General features: G+C 41.8%; 1 protein-coding gene across 2 annotated transcripts in view; it reads right to left on the bottom strand.

Moving 5' to 3' along the window:
* Positions 1–23,828, bottom strand: part of Fam149b1 (family with sequence similarity 149 member B1) — a 39,969-nt gene that overhangs the window by 15,159 nt on the left and 982 nt on the right. For both annotated transcript variants that reach the window (XM_059273790.1, XM_059273791.1), the window contains exons 2-7: positions 19,992–20,096; positions 18,622–18,751; positions 15,179–15,321; positions 13,166–13,282; positions 11,444–11,611; positions 6,494–6,681 (exon numbers count right to left, since the gene is read on the bottom strand). In XM_059273790.1, coding sequence (XP_059129773.1) covers positions 6,494–6,681; positions 11,444–11,611; positions 13,166–13,282; positions 15,179–15,321; positions 18,622–18,751; positions 19,992–20,096 — 851 coding nt within the window. The remainder of the gene's footprint in view (positions 1–6,493; positions 6,682–11,443; positions 11,612–13,165; positions 13,283–15,178; positions 15,322–18,621; positions 18,752–19,991; positions 20,097–23,828) is intronic.

Below are 23,828 nucleotides of genomic sequence, written 5' to 3'. Positions count from 1 at the left end.
TTCATCTTCTTACAAGGAACCTACTGATTCAGGGTGCTGCTACCCCCTGGCCTCACAGAACCCTAAGTACCTCCCTAAATGCCCCGAAAGCACATGCAGGATTACAGCTTCAACACAGGAATTTTAGAGGGCACACAATTTAGTTCCTAACACACGCATATATCAAAATTGTGTTTATTCATTAGCTGATAGACACTTGAGTTGCCATTTTGGGTCTATTTCTGATCCTACTATTATGAACATGTAAGCAGTTCTTGTGTAAACTGTTTCCAGTTTTCTTGGTCATATACTTTGTAGAGGAGTTTCTGGGTTACATGGTACTTTTGTGTTTAATATTTTAGGAACCTTCCACAATGGCTGTACAACTTATATTTGCACCAGCAATCCATGAGGGTTCCAGTTTCTGCAAACCTTCCCCATTTGTTTGCCCTCAAACAGGATTCACGCCGGTGTGCAGGGGCACGCCTTCAATCCGAGCACCCAGGAGGCAGAGGCAGGTGGGTCTCTGTGAATTTGAGGCCAGCCTGGTCTACAGAGCAAGTTCCAGGACAGCTAGGGCTGTTACACAGAGAAACCCTGTCTTGAAAAACAAACAAACAAACAAACAAACAAAAACAAAAGGATTCACTACATTTTAGCAAAAACATCTCTCTCTTATTTAAATCTAAATGAATTCTCCTAATGATTAATTGATGTACACCATCTTTTCATGTGACTTTTGACTATTTATAGATTGTTTTTGAAGAAATATTTGTTGAAGGCATTTGCTCAGTTTTAAAAATTGGGTTGTATGGCCTTTCTTTTTTAAGTTGTAGTTCTTTATCTCCTCTGGTATATGATTATAATTATTTTGTCCTATGTGTGATCTTTCACAATCCTGAGAATGTCCCTTGATGCACAAACTTTTTAATTTTTTTCAAACTTTTTAATTTTGCTGAAACCCAACTTACTTTTTTTCTGTTATGAATACTTTTGATGTCCTAATCCATTTATTATACACTTCCTTCTGAGATTTTCCTAATTTTCACTCAAATTTAGTTTGTGATTCATTTTTGAGAATAAGTTTTTTATTTAAAATGTTTGCATTCATCATTTATTGGCATGTGTGCGGCTGTACATACTCCACGGCGTGCTATGGAACTCAGAGGACAACTTGTTAGACTTTCTTTCCTCTTTCTGTATCGGGTCCACTGACTGACTCAGGTTGTTGGGTCTGATGGGCAAGCGCCCTTAGCCACCGAGCCATCTCCCTGGCCTATTTCAGCCGCTTCTAAGTTGATTCTGGCTGTATTTATTGGAACGATGTCACCTGACTGACTGATCTTGGCTGCCCCGTGGAAACCATTGTTTTTACTACGCTGATGTATCTGTCCTCTGCTAGTCTTGAGAAAGCAGTATTTTAGGGTTTTAACATCAGGAAGTTAGTTCTCTAGCTTTGTTCATTTTCACTCTTGCTTTAGCTGTTGAGGGCCCCTGCAGGTGACTTTCAGGATCTGCTGGCCCATTTCTCAGGACATGCAGCTGACTTCGTTTGGTCTTTTTTTCCTCTTTTGTAGACTTTGCATAGAAAGGTCAAGCACTCTACTACATCTGTGATCACATCTCTAGCTCGGGCAGTTGGAATTTTGATAGGGACTGCACTGAACGTACAGATCTACTTGGAAGTGCTGCCATCTTAACAGTAGGTCTTCCAATTCACAAACACAGGCTCTTTCCTGTTTCTTTAGGTCTTGGTCTTCTGTAATTTCATATGGTGTTTTTTAGTTCATTTTATCGCTAAACGTTTTTAGTAGAATAGGAAACTGGCAGTATAAAAGGAAGAGGAGGTAATTAGAAACATGAAGCTATTATTTATTTATTCTTTTGTGTCCATGCATAATGTGCATGGAGTGCCTGTGGAGTCTAGAAGAGGGTGTCAGATCCCCTGAACTGGAGTTATAGAGAGTTGTCAGCTGCCAGGTGAGTGCTGGGAATCGAACCTAGGTCCTCACTGGAACAGCAGCCACTGTTTGTAACCCCTGAACTGTCTCTCCAGCCCACTTCAGTCTAGTTTAGTCATCTGATGCTATTAGACATGAACTGCTCCTTCATTGTTTTACTCTGGCTAACTTTGAAAAATAAAGCTGCCATGAAAATCACAGTCACAAGGACCCATCGACTTCTGGAACACACAGGAGAACTGGACCTTGTCCTAGCTTAGCCTCCATATAAAAACCCAACATCGGCCTGGTCTTGTGAGACCCTAAACAAACGACGTGCTAAGTTGTTCCAGGCCTTCTGGCTCACAAATGTGTGAGACAACAGTATGTATTATTTAAAGCTGTAAGTTCTAGAATAATTTGAGTGATAAAGAAAAACACACTGGGTGGCAGTGGCACATGCCTTTAATCCCAGCACTCAGGAGGCAGAGGCAGGCAGATTTCTGTGAGTCGAAACCAGCCTGGTCTAGAGAGCGAGATCCAGGACAGGCAACAAAACGACACAGAAAAACCCTGTCTCGAAAAAACAAACAAACAAACAAAAACAACAAAAAGAAAAACATATAATTTATAACAAAATCTTTATCTAATCATATAACCCAGTCATTCTAATATTCAGAATTTGCCTAGAGAAATGGAAATACATACCCTAAATTCTTGTACATTAGTGTTTGTTAATAGCTCAAGTGGGAAGCAATTCAAACGTCCATCAGTAGGTAAATTGATAAAATGTGGTTTCATGAACTAATATCCAGGAATCAAAGGAATTAGACACACAAAGTGAGATGGATAAATCTAAAATCATTATGCTGAGATGAAGAGCCGACACAGTGAGTGATCTGCTGTCTGTCACTGCAGTTTGAGTGGACGGCTGTGTAAATGTGGTGAGATGGTGTACTCTGTCTTAAGTGTTCTACTGCTGTGAAGAGACACAATGATCACAGCAACTCTTACAAAGAGAAACATTTCATTGGGGCTGCCTTACAGGTTCAGAGGTTTAGTCCATTATCGTCATAGTGGGAAACATGACAGTGTTAGGCAGGCCTGGTGCTGGAGAGGGAGCCGAGAAGGTAGCTGAGACTTCTATCTGTGTCAGCAGGTGTCAGGAAGAAAGTGTGACACTGGGCCTGGCTTGAGCTTTTGAAATCTCAAACGCCACCCAGTGACACACTTCTAACAAAGCCACACCTACTCCAACAAGGCCATGTGTTCTAATCCTTTTAAATAATGTCACCCCCTATGAGCCTATGGGGTTAATTTTCATTCAAACCACTACAGTCCACTCCCTGGCCCCCTGAGGCCTGTAGCCATATCATAATACAAAACTACATTCAGTCCCACTTCAAAAGTCCCCATTCAGTCTATCACAGTCTCTACACTATTCATAGTTCAAAGTCTCCGATACTCATGATAATCTCTTACTGTAACACCTGTAAAGTCAAAATGAGAAAGCAGATCACATACTCCTAGCCTACAATGGCACAGGATATACATCACCATTCCAAAAGGAAGGAAAGGGAACATAGTGAGGAAATACTGGACCAAAGCAAGACTGAAAACCAGCTGGGCAAACTCCGAATTTCCATGTCTGATGTCAAAGTCCTCTTCAGATCTCTAACTCCTTTCAGCTTTTTGACTGTAACACACTTCTTTCTCTTAGACTGGTTCCACTTCCTATTAGCAGCTCTCTTATGGCGTGGTATTTATAACATCTTGGGATCTCCAAGGCAATCCATGCTTCACTTTCACAGCTTCATGCAATGGCCTAAGCCTCCATTCAGGAACACCCCTGACACATGCCTGGCCTCAGCGGCTTTCCTTAGTCGCTCCTTAACACTAAGGCCAAAACCATGCAGCCTAAGCTTCCAAGCTCTCCTGCTTGCCTGGACTAGAATATGGTCTCCTAATTCAAATACATTTTTACTAGCTTTCTGTAGTTGATGGTTTCCTTCACTGCTTAAGCTTGGCTGTCCTGGAACTCATTCTGTAGACCAGAGTGGCCTGGAACTCAGAGATCCATCTGCTCTGCCTCCCAAGTGCTGAGCTTTTCTTTAATTCCTTTTCACAAACTGGAAGCTTAGCTGGGTGAGGTCTTGCTCTGAGGTCACCACTCCCTTTATTCCACTTAGCATCAGGCTTTTCTTTAATCTGTTTATACTTCCTGGAGCTCCTTTTCTTCTCAAACTGTACATTTTGTATTTTTCCTTGCTCAGCTTGCTCCTTTTCATTATTGATCTGCATAAGGAGGTCACTAATAACCACATGAACACAGTCAATACTAGGCTGTCTGGGAATCTCCTCTGCCAAAGCTCTTAATCCACAACTTTTCAATTTAGTTTCAGGCACATTTTTTTAGAAAGCAGCCACATACATTCTTCATCAAAATTTTACAAGAATGATCTCTAGGCCACATATAAATATTCTTCTCCTCGGAAACCTCTTGAGCCAGGCCCCCACAGTTCAAACCACCCTCAGCACCACTGTCTTCCATGTTCCCACTAGGATGGCCCATTAAGCCCCACTGAAAGCACTTATCTGCTTTCCTAATCCAAAGTCCCAAAGTCCATATTCCTCTAAACAAAAGCATGGTCAGGCCTTTCACAGCAATACCCCAGTCCCTGGTACCAACTTCTGTCTTAGTTAGGGTTTCATTGCTGTGAAGAGACACCATGACCATGGCAACTCTTATAAAAGAAAACATTTAATTGGGGCTAGCATACAGGTTTAGAGATTTACATACAGGAAACATGGCAGTGTGTAGGCAGACATGGCGTTGGAGAGACAGCTAAGACTTCTACATCGACATCAGTAGGCAGCAGGAAGAGAGTGTAACACTGTGCTTGGAGCATTTGAAACTTCAAAGCACACCCCCAGTGACATATTTTCTCTAACAAGTCTATACCTACTCCAACAAGGCCACATGTCCTAATCCTTTCAAATAATGCCACTCCCTATGAGCCTATGGGGGCCATTTTCATTCAAACCAGCACACACTCTGTCTGGCTTCTTTCAGCAGAAGCATCTTTTGGTAATAGATGCAACACATAACAACAGAAGGGAAGGTTTATAAAGAGTATGAATTATTGGGAGTGATGGATGTTCACTGTACTGACTGTAGTGAAGGCTTCATGGTATGTACATAGAACAGGACTTACCAAATTTTACACTGATGTGAAGTATCTCTGTGTTAATTACTCTTCACTGTGACAGTCTAAGAAGCACATGCCACTTACATGGTTTTTCTCATAGATACGTTGGAGGAGAAAGTACAAGCTCTATCTGATGACCAGAGATGAGGCCTCATTACTGCCCCCATTCTCAGATATTCACTAAGTTCTCTGCTAGTTTCTCTCTGAAACGCCACCATTAATCAGACTCACTCTGATATAATACACAAAGCATATTTGGTATCTACCTAGTTTCTGGCACACAGCTCCTAAAACTCTTGGAGTCTTCAAAGCAGCAGTGTCTTTCTGAGAAGATGGCTGGTGGTTGGGAGAGTCTGAACAATTTCAGGATGGGTGTGAGGAGGAGCAATAACTGCCAGGGGAACTAACAATGTGACCATGTTTGAAGTTTTAGCCATACTCTTGACTTTTGTGAGGAGAGGAGCTGAGGGTTGAGTTCATCATCAATGGCCCACTACTTCATCAGTCCTGCTTACACAATGAGGACTTCATGAAAACCCAAACAAACGTCTTCTTCAGAAGACCTTCCCAACTACTCAGCACTTGAAGGTGCTTGGAGGGCGGTGTGGCTAAGGCCTTCCCTCCTCCTACACTGTCCTATGCATCTCTTATTTAGCTGTTCATCCACATCCTTTGTAGTAATCTTCCTAAGCCAGCAAGCCTAAGTCTCTCCCTGAGTCCTGTGCACCATTTTAGCAAATTAATCAAACCTAAGGAAGGAGGAGTCTCATGAATTCTAATTTTGGGATAGAAGTACAGGTCACAGCCTGAGGCTTCAAAGTGTCATGTGAGGTATGAGGTGGGATAGGCTGTGGAACTGAACCCTTGTGGGATATAAAGCTACCTTCCAGGTAGTGTAAGAATTCAAGCACAGCACACTCAGATGGTGTGTGAGACTCTACGGCAGAATCTATTAAGTATATGTGGGAATACTCCTACACATTTGGTGTTAGAAGTATTGTGATGTGTGTGGGAAGATAAGAAAAACATTGGTTTCTGCTATCTCTCATACCCAGGAACTATATGAATAAAGCATATAGCCTTGACTTCTTAGAGTCAGACCTGGTAGCACAGGCCTGTAATACCAGCAACTTGAGAGGCTGAAGCAAGAGGATCACAAGTTCAAGGCCTGTCTGGGTAACTCAGTGAGACCCTGTCTCAAAATTAAAAATAAAAAAGGGCTGTGTTGTAACTTGGTGGTAGTGTTTGCCTAGCACACACAGGGTCCTGGGTTTGGCCAGCACCACAGTCACACACAGAAAGACTGACTGGGATTTGTAAATCATAAATAATTATTTTTCACATTGGTTTCATTAGGATCCTTACCAGAAGCAAATCCCTCCCAGTGACTACGTGTCAACTGCTCCATACAGCCCACAACCTTGCTCCACACGTTGTCAAAAACATAAGCAAGGACATCCTCTTTCATGCAGTAAAATGGAGCAATGGGAGGGTACCCTAATTTCTGTTTCTCTGTAGCTGCTTCTGATTTGTTTCCATGAAATCCCTCTTCCCTGGAATAGAAGCAAGAGGGAAAGATTTCATGATTATTCTTCCCTGAGCCCCACCATTTCCTTTATACTCAGAAGTGTGCATGGTGTGCCCGCTCCACCCTCCTCCGCACCCAGCAAATGGAGCACCTGAAGCTGCCTTGGGAAGTAAAGGAGTTCTCAGTAGAAGAGACTGGATTCCTTCTTTTATCCACACCCTGTCTTGGTGCCCCACAAAAGGAAGGTGGGGACTGAAATAGAGCGGAAGTCCTCTGGGGTTCTTCTGGAGACTCTATGCCGGTAAGCAGGAATTCCCAGGGAGCCAACCTATCTGCTTCTCTAAGGGAACTAACAATACCTGGGGCTGGGGCTGACACGGTGTGCATTTACCATAGACTAGCGGTTCTCAGCCTGTGGCTCCAGCCGCATATCAGATATTTATATTACGATTCATAACAGTAGCAAAATTAGTTATTAAGTAGTAACAAGATAATTTTTTTGTTGCTTTGTTTTTTTAAGACAGGGTTTCTCTGTGTAGTTTTGGCTGTCCTGGAACTCACTCTGTAGGCCAGACTGGCTTGAACTCACAGATATTCTCCTGCCTCTGCCTCCTGAGTGCTGGGATTAAAGGTGTGTACCACCACTGCCTGGCGCAACAAAATAATTTTATGGTTGGGGTCACTACAACATGAGAAACTGTATTAAAGGGAAGTCGAAACTGTATTGGGGAAGTTGAGAACTGCTCCCATAGACTATTATAAAGTAGGACAAAGCAAGTTCAGGAAGTGGCTGAGGAATGGAAGAACTATTCCAGGTTCCTACAGTGAGACTGTCCTCAGGCAGCAGGGTCCCCAGAACAAAACAGGCAGGAAAGAGGTCATGCAGGGCAGCTACCTGAGGAAGAACTAGCTTGGCATTAGTAGCAGCCTAAGAGGATCAGAACGACTGTGCTGAGCTGTATTTACTTTCTTCAATTTTGAAATGTTATTTTTGAGGTAGGGTCTTGCTATGTAGCCCTGACTGGCTAGAACTCACTATGTAGACCAGGCTGTTTTTCAATTTGTTGTGATCACACTTGCTCCTACCCCTCAAATGCTGGGACTGTAGGCATGTGCCATCATTTGGTGAAAAAAAAATCAAACTGTATAGAAGGGCTCATAGCGAAAGGATGTCTCCTACATCTCCTGGTCCCCATTACCAGAAACAAATACTCTATACTGTTCCAGAGAACTAATCACATTACGTGTTACACTGTACCTCATTCTTTATTTACCAGTGCATTTGGAACTGTTCTATCAGTACAGAGCAGCCTGTCTCTTAGAGAACAGTTGGAGAATTCCAGCAGCTGCACCCATTTATCCAACTAGCCAGGCTTTTGACTATGGTAGGTACTGTAATTGTTAAACAGTGTTTCGTCTCATAGGTGATTACATCTGTAGAATAGATTCCTGTAAATACAATTAGTGAGGTAAAGGGCATCTGCTTTGCAACTTGAAAGATAAGGTCCACCACCCTCTCAAGAGGTTCTATGGTCAACAGTGAAGAAGATGCCTTTCATGTATTCCCTTGAGGTCCTCTCATCCTGATGGAGATCACAGCATCTCATTATGGGTGGAAATTTTATCTCTAATGGAAACACAGTTGAATTTAAAATGTTTGTTCTGCTCATAAGAACTTTCTGTTCGTGTCCTTTTCCTGTTTAGTCCTTAGTCTTTTCCTCATTGATGTATGCATTAAACAAATTAATTCTATGAATGTAGTACACATATTTTTGCCTAGCTTTTTGACTGTCTCTTTTTCCTATGCAGAAATGCCATCTAACATCATTATTGAAAACTTCTTATATGATTCGTAGATTTTGTATTAGGTTAAAAATGCTTTTGAGGCCTAGAGTGGCGGCATATGCCTTTAGTTCCAGCAGAATCTTGAAGGCAGAATCAGGATTGAGGCCAGCACGGTCCCTATCAAGTTCCAGGCCAGGCCAGGCTATCTAGTGAGCCCTTGTCTCAGAAAACACAAACAACAACAACCCTATTTAAAAAAAAATCTTCCATATCTGCTTTCTAAGCCTACACAATTTGATCTGTCATGTGCAAATCTTTACTTACAAAATTTGAGTTGACTTTTTCTAGAAAGAATAAGTTAGGAATGTTACTTTTTCCTAGGTTTTCTACTTGTACAAAAGTCATTTGCTTAAGTTATCATATACGCATTTCCTGAGGGCATTTTCACTTATTTTATGACCTTCAATATTTTCAGTTAGGAACACTTCTTTTCTGTGGTATTGGAGTTTCCGCCCATGAAGGATCTTCTGCATGCTGGGCAAGTGCTCTACCACTGAGTTACAGCTCTGCTTTTTTTTTTTTTTTTTTTTGGTTTTTCGAGACAGGGTTTCTCTGTGTAGCTTTGCGCCTTTCCTGGAACTCACTTGGTAGCCCAGGCTGGCCTCGAACTCACAGAGATCCGCCTGGCTCTGCCTCCCGAGTGCTGGGATTAAAGGCGTGCGCCACCACCGCCCGGCTCTGCTTTTAACTTTTTATTTTGAAGCAATGTCTCAACAGGTTGTATAAGCTGGCCTGATCTCACTTTGTAGCCCAGGCTGGCTTTGAACTTGTGACTCTCCTTGCCTCAGCCTCCTGAATAACTGTGATTACAGGCCTGTCCTGTAGGCCCAGCTTTAGTTAGGAACATCCTAAAGGCCCAACTACTGTGTGTGTCACTTTATAAGAAGGTATTTTGGTAGTATCTCTAATATGGCTGCCCTTTGAAATCTTGCCCATACTCCCTGAAAATTCACTTGGGTTTACTCTCATCGGAAAAAGGGGAAGGTGCCCTAGGAGCACACATCAGCCATTTGTATCACATTTTAAGTTAGTTCAGTCAACTTCATTCTTCATAACGTAAGAAGAAGGACCAAAGGGGAGGACTTCTGATGTGAGAAAAACAAGCCAGAAGAAGCAGATGACAAAGGCTAGGGAAAGAGTCTCTAGAAAATCAAAAGGCACTTCCTCCAAATTCCTTCCACCACGGAGCTAGCTCGGTGTGTTTGATACAGAAGTCTGTCTGTCTGTTGCCTGCAGGGCTGTGTGCACACGAGTGAACACAAGAATGAACGTGGCAGGGGAAACACCACCACAAGAAGAAGAAGTCTGGAATCACATGACACAATAACCAGCTCCAACCACACAGCCACACGGTACTGGTACCTCCAGTGTGCTGTTATGACTACTGGTTCTAGAACTTTTCTTCTTTTTAAAACAAGGCAGCATTCCCCATTAATCAGTTGTTTTGTGAGTGATGTATATGAGTGTGGGTGTGTGCATGCCACGGGCCACATGCAGAGGTCAGAGGTCAACCTTGGGTGTCAGTCATTCCTTCCACCTGTTTGAGATGGGCTTTCTCTTGTCCACTGGCAGGTATGCCATGCTAACTGGTCCAGCAGCTTCTGAAGTCTCTCGTCTCCGCCCCTCAACTCCTGTACCAGTTCTGGACTGAGAGCATCTGCACTAACATGCAGTTAGCCATGTGGATTCTAGAGATCTGAACTCAACTTGTCAGGCTTCTCTCACAAGCACTCTACCCCCAGAGCTGGCTCCGGAGCCCTAGTTATTTACTTTTGAGACAGGCTTTCACATTACCCAGGCTGCCTTAAGCTTTCTCTGTAGCTGAGGATGGCACCTCTGACTCTCCTCACCACCTCCTGAATGCTGGGGTTACAGCAGGAGCCACCATTCCCAGTTTATGCAGTGCTGGGATTGAAGCCAGAGTTGTGTGCTTGTTGGGAAGACATCCTACCAACTGAGCTACATCCCCCATAATTCTAGAACTTTTAAAGACTTAGAAAAATAGTTTACATTTCAGAGAGGTAGCATGCAATATGATGAGATTACTGATTTAGAATCTGATGAATAAGGTTTTGGTTTTAACTTTACCTCAGATAAATTACTTAAGCACTCTGGTTCTCATCTATTCCTTGTATAGGTAATACCTGTTATATGACTGCTGTCAGAATATAAGTGGATATAAATACACGTTATTAATTGTATAAACTATATGTATCCTTTTAAAATAAGAATTAGATGGGCATGGTGGCACACACCTTAAGTCCTAGCATGTGGGAAGCAGAGCCAGGCAGATTTCTATAAGTTCGAGGGCAGTCAAGGCTACAAAGTGAGACCCTGTCTTAAAACAATAATAACAAAAATAAAGCAAGAAAGTTTATTTTAAATAAACAATGTTTCACATCTCTTCAACTACTCTTTGAAGTTTCAGTTTCCACTGGTGATAATTTGTAAAACAATAAAAACAATAAAATCAAATTATGTAGAGAAAATTAGTCATTTAAAAATCTCTGATCTCGAGCCAGGAGGTGATGGCACCTGCCTTTAATCCCAGCACTCGGGAGGCAGAGGCAGGCAGATCTCTGTGAGTTCGAGGCCAGCCTGGTCTACAGAGTGAGTTCCAGGACAGGCTCCAAAGCTACACAGAGAAACCCTGTCTTGAAAAACAAACAAACAAACAAACAAACAAACAAACAAAACAAAAAGAAGAAGAAGAAGAGAAAAGAAATCTCTGATCTCAGGAAAAGGCAAAACATAAGTGAAGAAGGAAGCTACAGAGGGAAGCCTGGTGTGTGGCAGCAAAAGGACATGAGCTCTGCATGCTGGAGCTACTGGAAACAGATCTCCGACTGTACAAACATGCTTCCAGGTGATACCATAGTACAGTCAAGAAAGTAGATGCTGATATACGAAACAGAGTGAGAATCTTCAAAGACGGTACTCACATATCCGTGTGGTCGAAAGCTAGGTACTCCTCGATTATTCCTTCAGAAAAGATTATACAGTCCACCTCTTCCCCTTCCGCAGCAGACAAGCCAGAGGGTTTACTGGTGGGAGATGCTTTATGAGCATAAGAAGATGAAAAATGTAACTTCTTTCCCCTTATACCAAATCTGGGAGAGGGAAGAGAGAGCAGTATTAACACATATTAACACAAAGAGCTCTCACACGGCACATAACTTAACTCTTGGAACAGCCCCCCCCCCCCCCCCTTGTCCTGCCAATGCTTTCAGGAACTATTCTGAGTCCTTTTTACCCTCAAGTGCTGGGGGATTGCACTCAGTACCTTGGTCATGCTAGGTGACACTGCCTGGCTCTGATTTGCATTTCTCTTCTGATGCTAACGCTGAGCATATTTTCATACACTTCACGGCCATTCACACACTTTTAGAGAAACTATCTATTCACGTCCTCTGTCCATTTTCAGTTAGGCTGTTTTTTATTTTTGAATTGTAGAAATTCCTTACCTTCTGGATACTAACCCTTATTAGACAGATGATTTGTGAACACTTATACTACTGTATACATTCTTTCCTTCCTTTGATTTTTGTACACAGAAATTTGGCTATATTTTGCTTTTGCCTATGACATTACATCCTAGAAATCACGGTAAACCCAACGTCCTGGAAGCATCTCCTGTGTTTCACTATATGGTTGTTTTGTGTAAACCATGGTAGTGGCTGACTTCGTTAACCAGGAGGTGGAATCTAGCTTCCCAATAGCATGTTTCCAAAAGTATCTGTTGAAATATGTATTTAAGATAAACATAGTGGCTAGGACTAACATGCCTTTAGTCCTAGCACTTAGGAGGCAGAGACAGGGAGAGCTCTGTGAGTTTGAGGATATCCTGGTCTACACAGTGAGTTCCAGGCCAGTCAGGGCTACAAAGTGAAACCTTGCCTAAACACAGCCCTTAAATTACCCCGAAGTAGAAGAATTATCTCTGCAAACTCAACTTTTCATGTTCTTTAATGGACTGTGCTTCTGTAGCCTGACACCATCTTGTAATATGGACGACTATATTTTGACCTACACACTACTGTTTGACACCATGACCTCAATTTATAGCTTTAGTCTGCTTTTTGTGTACTTTGTAAATATGTTTTGCCCTTGTTTAGATTGGGAAGTTGAAGAATGTAAATAGTATCACAGGCACCGTGCTAGGTGTCAGTCAGACACACAAATGATTATTGAATGCTTATGTGTGGCTTCCTTCCAGTCCAAGAACACATCCAGAACGGAAAGTGGACCAGCCCCATTTAGTGCATTTACGAAATGAAAGACAGCTGACATGGGAGGACTGCTGAGTGAGAGACAAGAAAAGTGACAATAAAAACAGAGCTGTAGGCAGGGCCAGCTTATAATTGTATATTTTATCTTAAAGGCAATGGGAATCTACCAGAAGTTTTTTTCAATGCAATGTGGCAAATTGATAGGATTTTTGTAGAGAATCTTAGTGGTTGATAAACCTTATTTTATGGCAACCTGGTATGTTAAACTAAAACACTTTTATTTAGGACACACTTTCCTGATAGAACAAAAAGTGGCAAACAGCAGCCCCAGCACACACGTCTGAGGACCTAGGCTTTGCTCTTCTGTGCCATCATCCCCCAGAGGAGCCATCCCCGAGCATGAGGAGACTGAAGTCTGACATCAGAAACACTTACATGGTAGACTCTCTCTCCTGAGACAAGGTTGCTTCCTGAGAAGCTGACACAGGAGAAGGCGATCTGGGGTAGAGTCCATAGCCTTCACTCGGAGTGACTATCTGCCGACCTAGAATCCTTCCAAAGAACAGACACAGTGAAGAACCTTCACCTGGCATGCATGCAAAATCTGAGCACTTCAGCAACAAATCTGACGGATCTAGGTAGAAATCCTACAAATTCAGTCAGATATTGATTGAGAATGACTTGAGAGGAAAGGTGAATTCTTACTCAGCTATATCTCCCTCCCTTTAATAGAACCTATATAGAAAAGACAAAGCTATCGCCCAGGAGTTTAAAGAAAAGTCCAAGGGAAGTTAGGGATGTAGCTCAGTGGTAGAACACTCGTTAGACTGCAAGGATTCAATCGCCAGCACGTGCTGCACACTCTCCTCCCACCCCCATGGGAGGATGAAGGCCTAGCCAAATTAGTGAGAACTATGAATCATGTTCTTTCCTTTAAATTTATTTATTTAATATGCATTGGTGTTTTGTCTGCATGTATGCCTATGTAAGGGTATTGGGTCCCCTGGAACTGGAGTTATAGACAGTTGTGAGCTGCCATGTGGGTGCTGGGAATTGAACCCGAGTCAAGCAGCCAGTGCTCTTAATTGCTGAGCTACCTCTCTAGCCCATGAATCATATTCTTTTTTTTTACCACTAAAATATTTTAATTGATATTTATATTTACGGGTATTTTTAAATATTTAAATACTTTCTTTTTTATCAATCATATTCTTAATAATATTAAACGGAAATTTAAATACATTCAGTAGTGGGACTATTGTGGTTTCTCAGGGAACAGTATGTGTGTCCTTTCAAGTACATGAGAATTACTTGTAGACAATGGTATAAACAAAACATTTTCTGACCATTTTGTTTAAAAGAAAGGTTTTCTGGAATGCACTGAGATTCGGAAGCCAGTTACTGATATAGATATTTTACCCGGCTTGTGACGTGATGGCTCATGTCTGCAATCTCAGGCCCTTGGAGGTGAAGGGTAGGGAGGATCAGAAGTTCAGACTGTCAGCTCACATGCAAAGTTCAATGCCTGGGGCTGGAGAGAGGGCTCAGGGGTTAAAAGCACTTTCTGCTCTTGCAGAGGACCAGGCTCAGTTTCCAACATCTACACAGCAGTTCACAACTGTTTGTAACTCTAGTTCCAGCTCTGGCCTCCATGGGCACCAGGCATATGTGCAGTACATATAAACACGTGTAGGCAAAACACTCATAACATACAAGGAAAAACATTTTTTTGAGACAAGGTCTCATTAAGTAGCTCTGGCTGTCCTGGAATTCACTCTGTAGACCAGGCTGGCCTCAAACTCAGTGATCCACCTCTGAGTGCTGGGATTGAAGGCATGCACAACCATGCCCAGCCAAGAAAAAATATTTAAAAAAAAAGAAAGTTCAAGGCCGACCTGGGCTATCTGAACCCTTGTCTCACACAGGCACATTTAAGAAGGTTTTACTGCTAGCTGGGTGTGCTGGCACACCCACCAAGGAGGCAGAGGCAGCAGATAAATGAGTTCAAGACCAGCCTGGTCTATATATGAGGCCTGGTCTCAAAAAACAATAAAAAAAAGTTTGCTTGGTTAGAATGATATGTTGGCATGTCGGTGATTAGGATAAGTCCAAAAACACACTATGAACTTGAGTTTTCTTTCAGCTGAGGCTTTACACAACATGGCTGTAGATAATTTCATCAAAATCATGTACATTAAAAGAAAGAAAGGAAAAAAACCATGCTCAGGCCAGGTAAACCTTTAAATCCCAGCACCCTGGAGACGGGTAGGTGGATCTCTGTGAGTCAAGCCCAGTTTGGTGTACATAGTGAGTTCCCAGCCAGCCAGGGTTTTATAGTGAGACCCTATCTCAAAAAAAAAAAAAAAAAAAAAAAAAAAATCCAAAGCTCCTAGGGTTCAGAGTTCAAGGTGTGAGAGGCCCCAGCCGACACTGCGGCCTGCCCGGTACCTGAGGTGAGGGAAGCTGGATGCCCACTGCTGGCACTCCTTCTGCAGACCGTGTGTGTGCACACTCAGCTTCTGCTCATACAGGAGCTCGTCTATGGCCGTGAACATTGCCTGGACCTTCTCAGTGGCATTTTGGTCAAGTTCCTAGAAACAAACACCGCCCCCCAAACATTTAGATGAGCTATTAAGAATGTATTTTGGTGAACTTCTATACAGTCAGATTAGCTATTCTGAACCTGTGACACTTTACATTTGATTTTATACCTTCACTATCAAATATATTTGTATGCACTTGAGTCACTGAGATGTATAGACTTTGTGTTGGATTAATTTTGATGTCTGCCTTTTTTTGGCAAGTTCTTTATAATGAAGTTTAAATTTAAAAAAAATCTGTACAATGTTCTAGAGAATGAACACCAGTGGGTAACACTGAGTTTTCTATCCATTTTAAGCCGTTCTTAATAATGCTATAATAAACATTTATTTATTTATTTATTTATTTATTTATTTATTTATTTATTTATTTATTTCAGGCCAGCAAGTTGGCTCAGTGTCTAAAGGCACTTGCTTCCAAGCCCCAGGACCCACAGGTGAAAGGAGAGAACAGGCATCTACAAGTTGTCGTCTTCTTCTTTTCTTTTTTAAAGACTTATTTATTTATTTATTTATTTATTTATTTATTTATTTATTTATTTATTTATTTATTTATTTATTTATGGTTTTTCAAGACAATGTTTCTCTGTGTAGCCCTGGTGCCAGACCCCCATAACTGGGGTTACAGACAGTTGTGAGCTGCCATGTGGGTGCTGGGAATTGAACCTGGGTCCTCTGGAAGAGCAGCCAGTACTCTTAACCACTGAGCCATCTTCCCAGCCCCATACAAGCTGTCTTCTGACCTCTGTTCTCTTGTCATGGCATTTGTGCCCTAACACAGACAGACACACAAAGACAGACAGACAGACAGACACACACACACACACATATACACAAGTGTGGGGGTAGGGGGGAATATTTTAATCTCCAGCACTGAAAAATAAAAACAATCATATTTTGCTTTGTTTTAAAGAATTCATCTGAGACACTGTGTTTATATAAAAGGAAATCTAAATTAGGGAGCTTTTCACATCTCAGATGTTTCTGTTTCTTTTTATAAGGACAACTTAGAGAAATACATTTGTTTGCTTCTTTGTTTGAGATGGGGCTTCTCTGTGTAACAGTCCTAGCTGTCCTGGAGCTCACTCTGTAGACCAGGCTGGCCTTGAACTCACAGAGATCTGCCTACCTCTGCCTCCTGAGTGCTGGAATTAAAGGTGTGTGCCACCACACCTGGCCAGAAATACATTTTTAAAGTAATTTAAAAATGAATTCTAAAAAGTCACTGTACACTAAGCACCAAGAGGAAATCGAGGGATGGGAAACGTGCACAAACTCAGAACCTAAAGATACTGATCACAACACAACACAACACGGTGCCAGGACTGTTTACGCAGCTCACTGGAGCCTCCTGACAAGGCATCGGATTAAGTCACCAGGAATAAAGTTTAATCCCCACCCCCCACCTACAAGGCTCCACTGACAGAGTCCTGCTCCCCTGCCAGGTCATTTCTCTTTCCTCCCCAGAGCCGCCATCTTGGACCTCTTCTGCCCACCCATCTTTCCGCGGTCCCAAGAACGTCTACCTTTGAAATATGAGTTTCTTCTCCTCTAGCACTCTTTTAAGATTCTTTATGTGTGTGTGCCTTCGCATGCACACAGGCCAGGAGGGCAAGCACATTAAGTTTCCTCTTCCATCACTCTGTGCCTGTTCTTGAGGCAGGGTCTCTTCCTGAGTCTGGGGCTTGAGTCTCAGCTAGGCTGGAAGCCAGCAAGCCAGCCATCTTCCTGTCTTCACCCCCACCAGAGCTGAGACTACAGGCATTTGAGGGGACACTCAGTTTGGTTTATGGATGTTGGGATCCAAACTCTGGTCCTGATGATATTAACCACTGAGCCGCCTTGTCAGCCCCACTTTGGGGGCTCTTGCATAGGCTGCCATTTATCTGTCTGAGCTCTTTTTCTCTTCCTTCACACGATTACCTCTTCAGTCCTTAAATCTCAACCTACTACACAGCTAATGTTGGCGTCTCAAGTAATCTCCCTTTATAACAGCCTGTTTCAGTGTCCTGCTGGAGTACTCTGTCAGTACCTTACACCTTTTGTCAGTCTCCTCACTAGACTATTAGACTATGTAAGCCTCACTCCACACCTACAGCAACAGACAGATATGCTCAAGATTCCTTGACGAAACTAATAAAGCCTGAAAACCCAAATATTAAATACAGGGACTCTCTCATTATGATAGGTTAACACCAAGAACTATTATATATATACTATTCTAGTTGACAGAGGTGGAGGTAATACTGGTCATCACCATTAACAATGGTATATGCCAAAAGCAGACTACAAAATAGTATGCACACACATAATAACCAAGGAAAATATACATACATGAAAAACTATTGGGAAGTGAATAATGGTAATAATAATAGGTTTAAACAATTAGGCTTCTCTGTAAAGAGAGCAGCTAACTATACTGTTTAAAATCAGTATGGTAGGGGCTGGAGAGATGGCTCAGTAGATTAAGGTGCTTGTCTCCAAAGCCTTAGATCTGAGTTCAATTCCCAGAACCTATGTAAAGATGGAATTAGAAAAACATCTTCACAAAGTTGTCCTATAATCCTCCATACATGGACCATGGTACCAGCAGCCACACACATAACATGCATACATGCATACACATTTGTAAAAGAAAAAAAATAAGCCATGCATAGTGGCACATGCTTTTAATCTCAGCACTCAGGAGGCTGAGAGATAGGCAGGTCTGAATCAGTTTGAGGCCAGCCTGGTCTATATTCCAGGCCAGCCAATGCTACCTAGTGGGACCTTGTCTATTTATGTTTTTGTTTTTGAGACAGGGTTTCTCTGTGTAATAGCTCTGACTGTCTTGGTACCTGCTCTGTAGACCAGGCTAGCTTTGAACTCACAGAGATCACATGCTTCTGCCTCCCGAGTGCTGGGATTAAAGGCGTGTGCCACCACCGCCCGGCTGGGACCTTGTCTCAAAACAACAAATAAAATAGTTGGGCATGGAGGCACATGGCTTTAATCCCAGCACTGGGGAGGTAGAGGCAGGTGAGTTTGAGGCCAGCCTGGGCTACATACCAAGTTCCAGGATAGTCAGAATTACACAAAAATATCTTGTCTCAAATAAACACGTAAATAAGGTGAAAAGTGATCAAGGAAAGTACCTAAGGTTGACCTCTGGCCTCCACATATGTGTACAAGGGAAGCACACTCTTACATACCACAACACACACACACACACACACACACACACACACACACACACACACCCAGTTCGAAGAGTGAAGGAAACTGCATCAGAATGACTAGCAGACAACTCACACCATATCCCCAAGAGAAGTCAGAACTGCCTTCTGTAGAGATCCCGGTGCCTGCGTAGCTTGGAAAAGCAGAACGCGAATTCCCGGTGTCAGTTGATGTAAAAGGTGATTCTTGGGTGATGTCAGACTCACTAAATGGTTAATTTGAGAGAAAGGGAGAAAAAAAGAAAATTCTTATGTTTCCTCAGCAACTTATCAGGTGGTAAGCATGTATACAATACATCTACAGAGACAAAAAGGAACTTGGAATTCAAGCACTGTGGAAAACCTACCTAATCTCTATAATTGATGGCAGCTCTGCTGAATAACGCTCATCAGTTCGTGATGGACTTGTATCCACCTGTAACGTGCGCTCTTACCCACTGGAGACGCCATTTCCGAATGGCAACAGAAGGTCTGAACTTGTTTAGTCCCTGTAATTCCTCAAGTACATTCACAGACACCCACCTCAGTTAACCTTGCCACTCCAACTGCTGCTGCCGTTCTAATGACCTCGCTTCAAAATTCACGGAATCTCAGTTTCATTTCCAGGTTTGAAACTAGATGTTGACTTCACAATTTTTTCTATGACAGCACTGTCCTTCAGAGCTCTTGGAAGCTGGGCTCTTAAATCTTTCTTAGTAACTGCAGTTATTGTTTACTCAGGATCCATATACGACAATATTGTGTGCAGGTTTACATACTTTATCTGATTTATATTTACAGGACCATGTAAGAGATGTTGACAATGTCTTTTTTTCTTGATCAAAACAACTAAATTGTCAGTTTTACTGACTAGTTTCCAAAGAACCAACTTCTGATTGTCAATTTTCTATTTCATTATCCATTAACTCATCTGCCCAATGTTAATCTAATAAATGGCTGTACTAGAATTAAAATCACGTACCTGATCCCTTTTGAATCTAATTACTTAACAACTACATATTACTTCTGTGGGGCTGGAGAGATCTCTCTGAAATTAAGTGTGTATACTTAACAGCACTCATGTTAGGCAGTCACACGGGGACCTGACCTCTAGCCTCTGCTGGAACCTGCAGTCATTTGTACAAACTCCCACATACACATACATAATTAAAAAAATTTCAAACTGCTACTTCTGGAAAGTTATGAAAATAAGTGTGATATTGTTTCCAACAGCTGTTCCAGAATGAAAATTAAATGGTCCTGAGGGGGAAAAATGTACACACACACACACACACACACACACACACACACACACACACAGAGGCTGGCTTTGCAAGCCTCCTGCCTCAGGCTCTCATAAAGATAAAAATTCTTGTTTTGTTTCACTAGCATGGGCGTGGTCCTAATGAACAGAATCCTTGCCACTAGCAAGTGTAATAAGCAAGCAAGCACGCTTTGTATTAGTACCTTTGAGAACTTGTATCTTTTTCACGGCTGTCATTGGTAGAGGAAATGTCATCCAGTTGCTCTGGAAGGGGATGATGGTTAAGAGCGTGCTTTGTTATTCCTTTCCTGTGAAGAGAAAACAGTCTTCTCTTTATAGTTCGTATTTCCTATAAAGCCATTGGCTTACAATTGTTTATTATTCTCTGTGTGTATGTGCAAGTGAGGAGTGGGAGCAGCTTGGGAGGGCTGGTTCTTTCCTTCCACCGTGTGAGTCCCAGGAAGTGAACTCTCTTGTCAGCCTTGGTAGCAGGTGCTTTCACATGTGGAGCCATCTTGTCAGCCCCTAGTAAAAATACTTATTTTTGAAAACGTACGTGTATGTGTTTGTGCCTGTGTGAGTTTGTGTGCATGTGATGCACACAGGATGTCGGATCTCCTGGAACTTGAGTTACAGGCAACTGTGAACCCCGATATGGGTGCTGGGAACTAAACTCAGGTCCTCTGCAAGAACAGTAAGTATTCTTCTGAGCCATTGCTCCAGATCCCCAATATACTTTGTAACCATGTCCACCATTAGAGAGAGGAAAAAATTAAAGCGAACATTCCACTTACTGGGGTCTTAGCTTTGTGTACAAATATGGCACAATTCACTAAAATCTCAAACTATTCATTTCCTCTGAGAAGCCTTCGAGCCAGATCACCTAGATTTGAACACTGACTTCATCATTTACTAATCACAGTTGTTTAATCCTGTGCTTTAAGTGAAATACGTGTACTAGTGATTTATGAAGTGCATTTGCACATTAAAGGCCCTGGGAAGACTTCCTATAAAGAAATTTGTAAAAAACTCTAACCTACCACGTCTCCTGAATGTATCTGACTAGAGAATTTCATGCAGAAATGATGCCTACTGCAGATAATTAGTTCTGGAAGACGTAATAACCGACACAGTCTATTTATTTCAGTGGACAAGTCCAGCAGAAAATAGATTCCAGAGGAGCAGTGTCCAACAGAAATATGACAAAAAAAAACCCACCATGAATGTCAGTTTACATTTTCAGGTGGTCACATTAAAACAAAAAAAGCAAGCCATCACACCTGGCTTATATGCTTATGATTGAACTTTTCATTTAAAAAATGGCAAGCCAAGGTTGGAAATGTAGCTAAGCAGTAGAGCTTCCTAGCATATGTGAGGCACTAAGTTCAATTCCCAGCACCAAAAATAAGGGGGTGAGGGTGGGAGGCCGTATGTATGTATGTATGTACTTCTGCTAAACGCTTTCTAACACCTACAATTAGTAACTGTTCGAAAAGGCTACTGCTTCAAAATGTTATCACTATAACATCTAAAGTAAAAACTTCCTTTTAATTTACTATCATTTATATGCACTTAATCCTTGTTCTTCACTCCTATGATTCCCTTTTGGAAAGGTTACTCTTAGGAACTATCAAAACGGCACCAAGAACAAGAACTACACAGGCTCAGCCGTTTCAGCTCAGAAAATGCCTAGGTAGAGTTTTTTTCATACATAATGTATTTTCACGTTCTCTGGTTAGAATTAATTATAAAAACAAATTTGAGGTTGATGAGACGGCTCAGTGGGTAGAGGTCCTTGCCACAAAGCCTCATGACCTGAGTTCAATCCCCAAGTCTCACAACATGGAAGGAGTGACTCTTGTAAGCTGTCTTCTGACCTCTAAATGTGTGGTATGGTGCGTGCCCACATACACACACTAAATGGAATTTTTAAAATTAAAAGCAGATTTTAAGTCAAACTCTTTTGGGCAATGACTGTTTCTTAGTCTCCTTCCCTAAAGAGCTTATTGCCTGATCTGCTATTGTGTAGATAACGTACTCCTTAGTAGATAACATGCTGGCAAACAGGAAGGAGAGGTTCCTTCCTTTGTATGGCTCTTGCACCAAGTAAAGGTGGGAAGAGGCAAGGAGAGAATTACCACTTACTGAGGACCTACTGTCGGGGCCATGCAAGGGGACCAACAGGTGCATTGGAACTCCTGGAACACAGCTGGGCAGTTGGCAAAGCCATGCCTGAGTGAGCCTTGGAGAGGCAAAGCCCCAAGGACCTACGTGCCCTGAGGACCCCATGCTGTTATTGAGCACAGCTCTGATTGCTGCCTTCTCAGTCACCACATCCCTCATAATCTATGGGTTGCAGGAAAACTCTCAGGGAGTTTCTAGCCTCTCACTGGGCTTTGTTACTAGTACTAATAGTGATTGACTTTTTCCAAGCATTGCTGCTAGAGCAGATTAATGATGCAGCCACCACTTTAGACAGAATTTAGACATGTAGATTGTTAGTAAGGTTGAGTTAGAATGTTTTTTGTTAATGGCCTTGAGGTAGAAAATCTTGGGGGACAATTTAAAGTTTATAAAGACACACTTTTAATAGTTGAACAAGGGACTCGTTGAGGTCAGGGAACAGGAACAATGGTAGCCTGGCTATTGCTGGCTGATGTACCTTTCTTGCTAGAATGGGTTGGTGATCAAGGGTGATGTTTAATTCCTTGTGCCCGTTTCTGCCCTCAGCTTCTTGATATAAAAAAACTGTTGGTGAGTGGGTATGCACCTCGAGGAGTTAAAATTTGTTTTTCATATATAAAAGTTTAGGTTTGTGATTCTTGTAAGATTTTTTTTAAGATTACCTTTTGAGATCAATAATAAAGTGATTGATTCTTTCTTTGTAACCACAAAATGTAGCCAGCCAGCAAAACAACTAGCTGAGAAAATACCTTCCTTGCTTACACCCTGTTAATCTATAACAAGTTGCTTGGGTATTAATGTATGTAGGTTCTTGGGACAATTTATTTTTTACCTGTAATATGTAAAATGTTTAATCATGTAAGGGATATGGAAAACACACTGTGTTTTTTTTACTTGTATTCATTGTAATCATTCACTTAAAAAATAGAATGTAGGGCTGGAGAGATGGCTCAGAGGTTAAGAGCACCGATTGCTCTTCAAGAGGTCCTGAGTTCAATTCCCAGCACCCACATGGTGGCTCACAACCATCTGTAATAAGATCTGGCAACCTCTTCTGTGTACATAATAAATAAATAAATCTTAAAAAAAAAAAATAGAATGTAACCACATTGTAATTTTTATATTGCTTGAAAAATTTTGCTGGGGTATATAAGCTGTAAGGGAAAAAATAAAGTTAGTTAGAAGAAAAAAATAAGAATAGACAGAGGGAAACATCAGGGTAGAAGAATAGAAAAGAAAAAGAATTGAATACAACAATAAAAATAAAACCAAGAACAAAGTTTTGGCCCTCAGAAAAGTCCTCGTGTGTCTGTCTGTCTGTCCAGTAGTTCAGTGCTCTGCATCTCCTCCTCAGTTTCTCTGACCTGCCGAAGGCTTGCCATTCATCAGCACCCTGGGTCAGGTCCTGACGTGTTGGAGGTGTGTGTGTGTCCCTTTTTCGCCGGCCCCAGAGAGTTCAGTTTTGCCCCCCTTGCTGGCCCTAGAGAATTAAATTTTACTTCCTTAGACAGAAAAGTCAATTGAGTGATTAGTTCATCGACTCTGTGGATCCCCTCAATCCTTGAGCTGCTAAAGGCTGGTTCTCACGGTAACAATAACCTACTATGTGCCAGCTCTATGCTATCATTTAGGTATGCTTGTAGATATTATTTGTATATATAGACAGGAAGGCCCATATTTAGTAACCTGATTAAAAGCTACATAGCAAGAAAAGTGCCCATCCAAAATCTCAGGTGTGACTTTAATGAATGTTATTAACATGCATAGCTAATATTTAGTAAGTGTATGGCTGCTGAAATTACTTAGTTCAGTGAGGGGTAACAATGAGACTTGCCTTTTTAAAAGTTCAGACTCTA

Source organism: Peromyscus eremicus, chromosome 9 (genome assembly GCF_949786415.1).
Source record: "Peromyscus eremicus chromosome 9, PerEre_H2_v1, whole genome shotgun sequence".
In the NCBI taxonomy this organism is placed as follows: domain Eukaryota; kingdom Metazoa; phylum Chordata; class Mammalia; order Rodentia; family Cricetidae; genus Peromyscus; species Peromyscus eremicus.
This window is presented reverse-complemented; position numbering and strand designations above follow the sequence as displayed.